This window comes from Panthera onca, chromosome C2 (assembly GCF_046562875.1).
Source record: "Panthera onca isolate mPanOnc1 chromosome C2, mPanOnc1 haplotype 2, whole genome shotgun sequence".
NCBI classification, from domain to species: domain Eukaryota; kingdom Metazoa; phylum Chordata; class Mammalia; order Carnivora; family Felidae; genus Panthera; species Panthera onca.
The window spans coordinates 67,466,143-67,479,123 of record NC_138347.1 but is presented as its reverse complement, the minus strand read 5'-3'; the positions used below and the strand labels follow the sequence as shown (position 1 = coordinate 67,479,123).

At 35.0% G+C, this 12,981-nt stretch overlaps 1 protein-coding gene across 4 annotated transcripts in view; it reads right to left on the bottom strand.

Moving 5' to 3' along the window:
* Nucleotides 1-12,981, bottom strand: part of EAF2 (ELL associated factor 2) — a 39,572-nt gene that overhangs the window by 15,986 nt on the left and 10,605 nt on the right. For 3 of the 4 annotated variants that reach the window (XM_060639843.3, XM_060639842.3, XM_078453060.2), the window contains exons 3-4: nt 7,383-7,519; nt 4,426-4,571 (exon numbers count right to left, since the gene is read on the bottom strand). In XM_060639843.3, coding sequence (XP_060495826.1) covers nt 4,426-4,571; nt 7,383-7,519 — 283 coding nt within the window. The remainder of the gene's footprint in view (nt 1-4,425; nt 4,572-7,382; nt 7,520-12,981) is intronic. The other variant, XM_078453059.2, reaches the window with a different exon arrangement.

The window sequence follows — 12,981 nt, the reverse complement described above, 5'->3', positions numbered from 1 at the left end:
TTTTAAAGTTATTTATTTATTTTGAGAGAAACAGGAAGTTTTTTTATTTATTTTGAGTGAATGGGGGAGAGAGAGTCCCAAGCAGGTTCTGCACTGTCAGTGCAGAGAGCCCAATGCAGGGTTTGAACTCACAAACCATGAGATCATCACCTGAGCCAAAATCAAGAGTTGGACGTTTGACTGAGCTACCCAGGCACCCCAAAATAAAAGCATTTATAATAGCATCAAAAAATTAGGCTTCTGAAACCATTCAATTAAAAAGATAAAGTTTTCACCTCTCTCTCCTGTATCCTCTTTTCCTCTTTTTTCCTATCTTGACATTTACTCTTGGAACCCAGCCACTATGTCGTAAGGAAGTCCTAGCCACCTGGAGCATAAGCCATGTGTAGGTTTTCCAGCTGACAACCCCTGGAAAGGTCTAGGCCAAAGCCAGCATCAAATTGGCAGACACTGTGAACAACTGAGCCCTCAAATAATTCCAGATGTTAGACTTCTTGTCATTCCTGCTGACACCATGTGAAACAACAACGAACTATTTCCACTGAGCTCTACACAAATTGATGATTTATGATCAGAAAATATGTTGTTATTGTTTTAAGCCCCACCTTCAGATTTTTCTTAAATTCCTCATATTTGGAAACCATAAATCATAATTATAAATAATTGTCAAAGAGTTGAAGTTATACAGATATTTAGAATTCAACTATAGTGGAAGAGCTACTCATCTACTGATGCAGTTAAAATGATACTCAGAGAGTATTTATACTCTTAAATGAATACAAAAAGTAAATTCAACATAGATGAGCTTACCATCCAATTATATGAATAACAGAGCAAACTCAAAATGAGTCAAAGAAAGGAAGAATTTTTTTAAAGAGCAGACATTAATGAATAAATAAACAAAGGAACAAGAAAAAAAAAGGAGTTAAAATAATAGCTAATATTTTAACATTTCCCAGTGCCTGCTTTAGGCACATTATAGGTATTTCTTTATTTAATCCTCTCAACAACCCTAATAATTACCTCTATTTTACAAATGAGGAAACATACACAAAGAGAAATAAGAGGTTAAATAAATTTCCCCAGGCTATACAGCTGCTAAGTGACTGAGCCAGGATTTGAACGTCAGCAGTCTGACTCCAAAGATGTCAGTAGTTACCTACTTATTTCTCTTTCTCTCCTTACCTGGCAGTGGATGTTAACAAATGTTTTAGTTACTGCCAAGCTCATAAGTGAAAAAAATATTCCTTAATTTTAAAATTTACATTTTGAAAGCACTAGTGAGTCTGATCAATTTTTCACATATTCATTGGCCCTTGCATATCTTAGGTTGTAAAATAGACTTAAATCCATATTGAAATTCTGCACGTGATAAAAAAGACTTTTATCAAAGAAGACATACAAATGGCTAGCAGACACATGAAAAGATGCTCAATATCACTCAATACCACCATCAGGGAAATACAAATCAAAACTACAATGAGATATCACCTCACACCTGTCAGAATGGCTAAAATTAACAACACAGAAAACAACGGATGTTGGGGAGGATGCAGAGAAAGGGGAATCCTCTTACATTGTTGGTAGGAATGCAAACTGGTGCAGCCACTCTGGAAAACAGCATGGATGTTCCTCAAAAAGTTAAAAAGAGAACTACTCTATGATCCACCTATTGTACTACGAGGTATATACCCAAAGGATACAAAAATACTGATTCGAAGGGACACATGCACCCTGATATTTATAGCAGCATTATCAACAATAGCCAAATTATGGAAAGAGCCCAAATGTCCAATGACTGATGAATGGCTAGAGAAGATGTGGTATATATGCACTTTTTTTATACCCATTCATAAAAAAAGAATAAAATCTTGCCATTTGCAATGACATGGATGGAGCTAGAGAATATTATGCTAAGCAAAAAAGTCAGAGAAAGACAAATACCATATGATTTCACTCATATGTGGAATTTAAGAAACAAAATAGATCAGAATGGGGGAAAGAAACAGAGGCAAACCAAGAAACATACTCTTAACTTTAGAGAACAAATTGAGGGTTGCTGGAGAGGAGGTGGGCAGAGGGATGGGTAAAATGGGTGAAGGGTATTAAGGAGGGCACCTGTGATGAGTACTGGGTGTTGCATGTAAGTTATGAATCACTAAATTCTACACTTGAAACTAATATTACACTATATGTTGATTAACTGGAATTTGAATAAAAAATTGAAAAAAAATGGTTTTCATATCAGAAGAAATCATGTCTTTATATCATTCGATATAAATATATCAATTATATCAATTGATATCAATAAATGGGTATCAATATACACTCTCTAACAATACCATATTTATTAATTCTCTGTTAATACTTATTTATCCATGCTCTTGGGGAGGGGAGAAATTTGGATTCTCATCTTTTTTTTTTAAATGTTTGTTTGTTTGTTTATTTATTTATTTATTTAGAGCATGCATGTGGGTGGGGGAGGGGCAGAGAGAGAGGGAGACAGAATCCGAAGCAGGCTCCAGGCTCTGAGCTATCTGCACAGAGACTGACATGGGGCTTGAACTCATGGACTGCAAGATCATGACATGAGCCAAAGTCAGATGCTCAACTGACTGAGCCACCCAGGTGTCCCTCATCTTATTTTTTAAACAAAAATCCCAGACAGCTCAAAGATGTGAATGTAAATTAAACCGCAGAAACACTAGTACAACTGCCAGACATCTAGTCATAAATTTGAAAAGATGATTCAACCATAGCAATAGACATTGGCATAGAAGGGTCAGGAAAATATTTAAAAGAAGACAGTCTAGATAACATGCTATACAAACATCTCAAGGTAATTTCTTATATAAAATTAGACCTTGAAATCATTAAACCTTATATGATGATAACTTATCCTCTAGAATCCAATGCTTCAATACAATGCTTTTATTAAGGTCTCTGCTAAAAAACAAAGAGGAATTTCTTCTTGCACTGTATTATTATTTGTTCTTCCAAGATTTTATTTAAATTCAAGTTAGTTAACATATAGTGTAGTATTGGTTTCAGGAGTAGAATTTAGTGATTCATCACTTAACATGTAACACCCAGTTCTCATCACAACAAGTGCCCTCCTTAATGCCCATCCCCCCACCCACTGCCCCTCCAGCAGCCCTCAGTTAGTTCTCTGTAGCTTAGGGTTTGCTTCCCTCTCTGTTTTTATTTCATTTTTCCTTCCCTTCCCCTATGTTTTTTGTTTCTTAAATTCCACGTATGAGTGAAATCGTATGGTATTTGTCTGTTTTTAAATAATTTTAAATAATTAGCAAATCCTCTTCCCCTTCAATATCTTGATTTTCTATTCCAGTATTTTATTATATGCATGAATAGAATGACATCATAATTCAAATCCATTTCGGAATCAGATATGATATAATAATAAAATAAAATTCAAGATTCCTTGTAGAAACAAGGGTTTTAAGTGTGTATATTCTTTGCTCTTTGTAAAAAGAACACTAATATGTTGGGGAACTAATGCTATAGTGGGCCTAGAATGGAGCAAGTGGAATTGGAGAACTATATACAAATTATGAAAGAAAAGTGTAGAAGCAAATATACTTTGTAACCATGTGACCAGAGTTTTACTCCTACCACAATTAGTATACCACAGACACCCAGCCTGAAGCTAGAAAAAAAAAAATGGAGATTTCAGTTTCCTTACTTTCAAAAGGACTATGCCTCCCTAGAAACACCTTCCTGCTGAGAAGTGAGCTGCCATTCAGAAGAACTTACTACATGTTATTACATCTCCTCACTTTCCTATTGGTCTAGTGACATCTTAGATATTTACAGTCTGGCTATAAATAAAATAACTTTGACAGAAAAATGCTGTGAGGAATTCAATCTAAATCATCACAACTGTAAAAAAGAAACTCCAGTTACAGATATCTAAACAGTCACTTTTTTTACCCTGGATAATAATAAAAGATATAAATTCTGTTCTACAGATATAGTCTTACTGACATAATACCCTAAATCATAAACTACATTCTTCCCCCAGAAAAACCCATAATTACAAAAATATTATGCTCTCAATGACAGTTTAAAATCAGTTCTCTCATTAGGGCACCTGGATGGCTCAGTCGGTTAAGCAACTGATTTGGGCTCAGATCATGATTTTGCAGTTCATGGGTTCGAGCCCTGCATTGGGCTCTGTACTGACAGTTCAGAGCCTGGAGCCTGCTGCAGATTCTATGTTTTCCTCTCTCTGTGTCCCTCTTCTGCTCTCACACACATACACACACACACACTCTCTCTCTCTGTCAAAAATAAACATTAAAACAAATTTTAAATCAGCTCCCTTGTTAATTAAAATAAAAATTTTCACCCAGTAATTCTTAATAATTTATTATAAGGGGAATTATATATAAACTTAGATTTTACCTCTTTCAATATCATCCATCGGAGATGCTGGGGACATTTTGTCTTCAGATGGAGAATGTTTTACAAGATTGGGAGTTCTAGCTGAATTCCGCATTTGTTGTTGCTGTTGCTCTATACGATACTGAATTTTACTACTTCCTTCAACTCTGCAATTCAGAATATCAAAGGTCAAAACAGGGATGATAGAAATTTAACAATTACAACTAACAAAGTTACTAAAATTGACCACTTATTCTTTTCTCTAGAAATCTTTAAAATGATATTCAAAAATTAAAGCATGAATTTAGTTCATTTTTTAACAAGTAGTTATTTAACAAACACTTATTGAACTCTGCTATACGTATGGCATATACACAGATCCACTGAGGGAATACAGATGTGAATAAAAACAAAACTGCTCAAAATTGAAGAGATGAGACATACACAAATGACTAAAATAAACTGAAATTATACATAAGTGTATAACAAGTACAACATACTCCCTAAATTCTAAAATTATCATTTGTTAAAATCACTTCCATATTTAAAAAATTTTTTTTAATGTTTATTTTTGAGAGAGAAAGACAGAGAACGAATGGAGAGGAGCAGAGAGAGAAGGAGACACAGAAGCCCGACATGAGGCTGGAACCCACAAACCGTGAGATCATGACCCGAGATGAAGCTGAACGCTTAACCACTGAACCACCCAGGTGCCTCTCTTTCATATTTTTTATTCCTAACTTTAAGACACATTACTAAAGGAGATTTGTATACTTTCTTTTCAATGCTTTTGCGAACAGAGTATATAATACAATTATGCTTGACTTCTGTCTCTTCAATTGCCAATCACCCAAATCCCGTCAGTTCTTCATTCAGAATATTTAGAACCTCACTGTTCTCTTCATTCCTACTTTCAAAAATTGTGGTTTATTCATTTTTCTGTTTCCCACATTGTTTCATTTTAGTCAGCTTATTTGGTGGATTAATGTTTTAAACAAATGTAAGCATGTCAATCTACTTATACACAGGCACAGAAACAAATTATTGCTCTATTAAACAGATCCTACTCATTGGCTCCAAATAAGTCAGATATATCCCTGCTTTCAAACCTTGCCTACAACTTCATGTTCTCACTGATCAATTAAATATTTTCCAAACTTTCCTACCAATAAAAATTACCTAAGCAGGAAGGGGATAATAAAAAAGAGCTTCCAATGGTCCTTCCCTGATCTGAAGTTGAATTTGGAAACTCGCATTTAACAAGTACCCATGGTAAGTCTTATCAAGTATGTTTGGGAGGAAAAGCCCTAAATCTTTTTTTTCTTTCTTTTTGTAATTTAAATTCCAGTTAGTTAACATACAGTGTAACATTAGTTTCAAGTGTACATTCTAGTGATCCAACACTTCAATACAACAGCTTGTACTCATAAGTGCTCTCCTCAATCCCATCAGCTATTTAAACTCATCCTCCACCTACCTCTCATCCAGTAACTGTTTGTTCTCTATGGTTAAGAGTCTGTTTCTTGGTTGCCTCTCTCTTTTTTTGGCAATGATTGTTTGTTTTTAAATTGCACATATGAGTGAAATCATATGGTATTTGTCTTTCTCTGACTGATTTTGCTTAGCCTGATACTCTCTAGCTCCATCCACATTGTTACAAATGGCAAGATTTCATTTTTTTGATGGCTGAGTAATATTCCATTGTGTGTGTGTATGTGTGTATATATATATATATAATATTATATACCTTATATATATATACATTCCATTGTGGGTGTATGTATATATATATAATATTATATATGTTATATATATATATACACATTCCATTGTGTGTGTGTGTGTGTGTATATATACACACACACACACACACACATATATATATATATATATACACACATTGTGTATATATATATATATATATACATACATTGTGTATATATATATGTGTACGTGTATACACACATACCACATACATACATACATACATACATACCACATCTTCTTTATCCATTCATCAGTTGATGGGCATTTGGGCTCTTTGCATAATTTGGCTATTATTGATAATACTGCTATAAACATTGGGGTGCATGTATCCCTTCAAATTCTTAACCTCTCAAGACATCAATAAAGACTCCCAAATGTTCCAATCAATGAGAACTTCTCCATTCCTTTAAGTCCGAGAACAATTTTTGCCTATATTCTTTGTATGGCTATTAGTGTAGGTCTCTTATATTACATGACAATGCATCACCTATTTGCAAACAAGAATTTGAGATAGCTATATTCTTACTGACTTTTTAAATGGAATGATCTGTTAATCCAATTAAAATGCAGACATGTTGAAGCTAGTATTTGTATAGGAAATTTTCTTTTTCTAGTTCTTTACATATTCTAGGTGCTCAATAAGTTTTTATTAATGATGATGAAATTATTTTGGAGAGTGTATAATGGCTTCTTTCAGTTCAGCTTTATGAAAGTATCTACAATAGAATAAAATGTATACCTACGCATATAGAAAACATTCAGAAACAAAGAAAGCTTTTATATATCATAGGAAGAAGTGATAAAAGCTTTTGGCTAAGGATCTCCGCCAAATTTAAACTTGGAAAAAGATTAAAACATTTTGTACCACAAAGAAAGAAACTTTATATAATAATGTGACTTACCCAATACTTTTTTTCACTAATATTTCCTTAGCAACTTCTTTGTTGATAAAGTAGTTTATTTCATAAACCACATATCTTGTTTTTTTTTTTACTTTTTTTAATGTTTATTTATATTTGAGAGAGAGAGAGACAGAGTGTGAATGGGGAAGGGGCAGAGAGAGAAGAGAGACAGAATCTGAAGCAGGTTCCAGCCTCTGAGCTGGTAGCTCAGAGCCCAATACAGGACTCAAACCCACGAGCTGTGGGATCACGACCTCGGTTGAAGTCAGACGCTTAACTGACTGAGCCACCCAGGCACCCCCTACATACCTTGTTTTTTTTACAGTGATGTTGCTGCTGAGTTTTTCTAGTCGACATTCTCCAGTATCATGGTTAATAATTAAAATGCATTCCTTTAAGTAAGGTTTCTTTGAACCTTTGAAAACAGTTACTGGTGGAGTTGAGCCCTGTTTAAAAAGTTAAATATTATTACTTGAAATCTGTCATAGAAAATCATTTGGGAAGGCCTTCAAGATCTTCTGTGTTTCTCAACCTATGTTATGCCTCAAGCCACCTAACTACCTAAGTTTACTACTCTAACAAGGATTCGTAGGAAAAAAGAGATGAAGCAAGGCTGAGGTCTCAAACCTGCTATTACTGAGAAAAGGGAACAGAGGAAGTACTTGCCCTGTGTCATTAAAGATTTGTTTCACTGGTCAACAACAGACAATTGGGGTTCAATTCTAATGCATAATATATTTTAAAGATAAGGGAACAGAAGCCCTGAATGACACCTCCTACCCACCTTCTTCTTCCTTCATTAGTTTAGTTTTTAAAATCTTGTTTTTTTTATTAAAGTGGTGCTTCCCTATGCAGATTACTATTACACTAAACTCACCAATTAATTTTAGCATCATTAAAAGTGGGACAACCAGACATAATATCCTGCACGATGTGATATAAAAGAAAGTAAACAGCATCACCTATAAAGTATCTTGCCTAAAACACACACACACACACACACACACACACACACACACACACACACACACACAGTCTAACTCACATCCGGCCTTTAGATATATCTATCAGTTTACAGGAAATACAAGAAATAGACAAATAAATGAATAAGATACTCCCAGATAGTAACCCAAGGACTCCAAATTACAGTTGATAAGAGATTTGCACCATATTCTTCTTAAAGATAGTTGCATTTCTACTTAGAATAGAATGTATCTTAAAATTATAATACATTGTTGTACTTTGAATTCCTGAAGAATAACAACTGGATCATAGTTTTGGTTGTTTTCTTTATTTCTCCTAGTACCTAAAGTAACAAATGCTTCAGAGATAGTAAATGGGTGTTGAATATGAACAATATGAACACTTTGATCCAAAGTTAAATAAAGCCTTCATAATCTCTATACCTGCTGTCCACATTTTGAAACAGTTTTTAAAAAGTAAAGCTTTTTTCCTGGGGTATCTGGGTGGTTCAGTTGGTTATGTGTCCAGCTCTTGACTTCAGCTCAGGTCATGATCTCTTGGTTGGTGGGTTTGTGCCCTGTGTTGAGATTCTCTTTCTTGCTCTCTCTCTCTGCCCCCTCCCCTGCTCATGCACTCTGTGTCTCTCTCAAAATAAATAAATAACCTTTAAGAAAATTAAAAAAATATAAAAAGTAAAGTCTTTTTTTCTTATTAAATTGAGCACCATTCCTATTTTATTTATTTTTTTAAGTTTATTTATTTATTTTGAGTGAGTGAGTGAGAGAAAGACAGTGAGATAGCAAGTGGGGGAGAGGCAGAGAGAGAAGGAGAGAGAGAATCCCAAGCAGGCTCTGCACTGTCAGCATAGACCCCCATGCAGGGCTTGAACTCATGAACCATGAGATCATGACCTGAGTCCAAATGAAGAGTTGGATGCTTAACCAACTGAGCCACCCAGGCGCCCCACTATTCCTATTTTAAATTTTAATTCCTGCCTAGTCCCTTATTCCATACCCCTAGAAAAGAGTATTAATGTATTAAAACATCAGGAAACTCCTAAGATTATGAACTGTCTTTGCCTCTCAATAACTTTTGTGAGCAAATAAAACTGAAGTCACAGGCAGCCTGAAATATGAGGACTCAGTCACCATGAGAACTGGGGGAAGAGAGCTCCAGGAAAAGGGAGCAGCAAGTGCAAAGGATCTGAGGCCAAAAAGATGAAGTGAGAGGGAGGGGGTGTGAGAGAGGGAGATGAGCTTGGCAGATGGATAACTATAGACCCCCACAGGGCCTTGCTGGCCATGGGGGGTGGGGTGAGTTTGAGATTTATTCTGAGAGCCATAAAAAGCACCTGTTGGGATGAGCACTGGGTGTTGTAAGGTAACCAATTTGACAACAAGTTTCATATTAAAAAAAAAAAAAAAAAGAAAAGCATTTGGAAGCCTGTAAGCAGAAGAATGGAACTAGATTTTAAAAAGATTGCCTTGTATGAACATGTGTGAACATCTATAGGGTGCTAGACACTGTTTGAAGTGTTTTATATGTACAATATTAAACTCATTCAATCCTCAAAAAAAAAAATTAACTACTGAATACATCCAATCATCTCCATGTTTACTGCTATTACCCAACCTCAGGATCCAATCATCATCTCACCTAAGTTACCATTATTCACCTCCCTACTCACCTTCCAGTTTTGTCCCTCATCTGTTGACAGGCAAATTTGATCATGCCTGATTAGGAATACCAGGAAAGGAAATTAGTCAGTAATGGGATGAAAAAGTACAATAGTACTCCAAAAGAAATACAAGGGAAAAAAAGAAGAGATTCTTAATGAAACTAATAAAAAACAAAAGATAGAAAATAAAGTAAAATAACTAATAAACATACTATAAGATGATAAATATAAAAATCAACTATATCAACTTTGAACTAAGTGTGGATAGAAATCTAATAAAAACGGAAAGTGTTGAACTGGGTTTAAAAATTATTCTGTTATCAGAAACCCATGGGGGAGGGGAAGGAAGAAAAAAGAGGTTAGAGTGGGAGAGAGCCAAAGCATAAGAGACTCTTAAAAACTGAGAACAAACTGAGGGTTGATGGGGGGTGGGAGGGAGGGGAGGGTAGGTGATGGGTATTGAAGAGGGCATCTTTTGGGATGAGCACTGGGTGTTGTATGGAAACCAATTTGACAATAAATTTCATATATTAAAAAAATTATTCTGTTATCAAAAGATATATTTTAAAATAGTTATATTTAATATTTTTAAAATAGTTATATTTAATATATTTTAAAATATTTTAAAACGTCAGCTAAATAAAAGAAAGATTCTACGAACATGCAAACAAAAAGAAAGCAAAGTGTCAATATTAATATTAGGCAAGGTAGTATTTAAGCTTAAAAATCACAAAAACATGATTAAAAATATTATTATATAATGATAAAAGATATAATTCATTTAAAAATATAACTGCAATAGGATGTTAAAATAAAATGAGTCCTAAAATAGGTTGAGGTCCCAAGAACGTGGTGGCTATTTTCTCATTTGAGCTAAATAAATTCAGTGGATGGAATCAAACCTTCCAGGTTCATCCTGGATGAATGTTGCCCAAGAGGGTGGTTTAGAGTGGCATAGCAGCCCATCTGACATATGGAACTTTCACAAGTCCAGTGTTTGGGGGCTGAAGTCATAGGTAACCTCTAGAGATGCATTTCCTACATAATAGCAAGAGTGGTTGAAAGTTTCCAGTGGACTATTTCATTGAGGCCTACAAAAGTACTCCATAGGGTGGAGTCACCACTAAAGAATGCCAAACTTGGACAGCACCAATGATAAATCATAGCAAGTAAGTCTTTTCCCTTCAAAATTCAACATTTTGAAATTTTACAGTAGTCAATTATAGAGAATTACTCATAAGGAAGAGAGATTTGTAAATTCCCACTATTAACCAGCTTAACAGCCTCCATTTTTTGTTAGTTTCCTATTTTAATGTTTACTTATTTATTTTGTGAGAGGGAGAAAGAGAGAGAGACAGAAAGAGAGCACATGCACCCAGCGTGTGCCAATGGGGGAGGGGCAGAGAGAGAGGGAAAGAATCCCAAGCAGACTCCATGCTCAGCACAGAGTCTGATGCTGCGCTCCAGCTCACAACTGTGAGATCATGACTTGAGCCAATATCCATAGTAGGACACTTAACTGGCTGAGCACCCAAGCATCCCATTTTTATTAGTTTCTTCTACGTGGTACTACCAAAGAAAACTTAGAGGAATGAAAATTAGAGAATCTATCCTATTTGATGCGCATTAAAGAGGGCATTTGTTGGGATGAGTACTGGGTGTTATATGTGAGTGATGAACCACTAAATTCTACTCCCCAAACCAACACTACGCTATATGTCAACTAACATGAATTTAAATTAACAAAAAATAAGAATTTTGCAAAAACTACTTTACAAAGGTCAAGAATTTATCAATGTCAAGAAGACTTGGATTTGAAATCCAACTATGTGGTTTATAAGCTACCTAACTTTGGGACGATTACCAAACCTCCACATGCCTCAGTTTCCTCATTAGCAAAATGGCATCAGGAAGAGTTCCTAAACCATAGGTAGTTGTGGGGCTTAAGTGAGCTAAATCTTTTTTTTTTTAAGTTTATTTTTTTATTTTGAGAGAGAGAGAAAGCATGAGAGACGGAGGGGCAGAAGGAGAGTGAGCGAGTGAGCGAGCAAGCAAGAATCCCAAGCAGGCTCCACACTGTCAGCACAGAGCCCGACATGGGGCTCGAACTCTCGAACCATGAGATCATGACCTGAGCTGAAGTCAGATGCTTAACCAACTGAGCTACCCAGGTGCCCCAGTGAGCTAATTCTTATAAAGAACATAGAATAGTACCCTTTACATACAACACTTAATAAATATTAACTACTACCATATAAAAAAATCTACTCTTTTGAAGAACTTCCAGAAACTGAAGGTACTCTTAAAAGTATAGTATAATAAAAGTTCTATTTTATAGGATGACTCCTAGCTTTTATTCATTTTTACCTGTATGATGAAAGCCAAGTTCATAAAGAAAATAGAGAATCTACATGTCTCAAACTAAAATCATTACATTCCTACAAAATTAAGAACTCTGAAGAAATGTAAAACTCCTACTTGTTTAAAGAAGTTCTTTAATTAAGGGAGGAAAACCCACAAAGTGAATTTGAGAATGTAATTTCTATTACAATTCACAATTGTCCAAGGACTATATGGCCAGCAGAAAAATATATTTGCTCTTGACAGATGATAATTTTAACTATTCTCTTTCATTTCAGCTGTCTAAAAAGAGTTATAGGATAAAGTTTAAATTCTTTTGCTTTACACATTAAGCCCTTTATTATCTGATTTCTAATACCTGTCCATCTCCCATTGTGTCCCTAGTAGACTCCTTCTGACCTAGCCATAGTGGCTTTATGTAGTTCTTCAAATGTAACAGACTCTTTTGTTGCCTTGTTTTAGCCCATGTATTTTTCTTTTCTCTGCCTAAAACATTCTTCCCTCTTTCCTTTACCTGGATAACTTCAACTCTCCTTCAAGACAGCATACCCTGGCATCTGCTCTCTCTCTGCTGACTGAATTATTGCTCTTTTGTACTTCTGTAATATTCTATGAATACTTTTATGACAGCCCTTACATTTCTATATTTTGTAATCAGTAATTTCCTGTCTTCCTAATTAAATGGTAATATTTTTTAGGACACTATGTCTAGTCTTCTGCTGTATTCTTAATAGCTACCTAGCACAGGAGTTACCACATAGAAGGTAAATATATATACATATATGGCCCACTGTCCACCTGTCTCTCTTTCTCATGCACACATACACACACACAAATATTGAGATATATTCTTTTTGGACATATCTCTGGTGTCCTGGGGGCAAGGAGTTACATCTTCCTAAATTA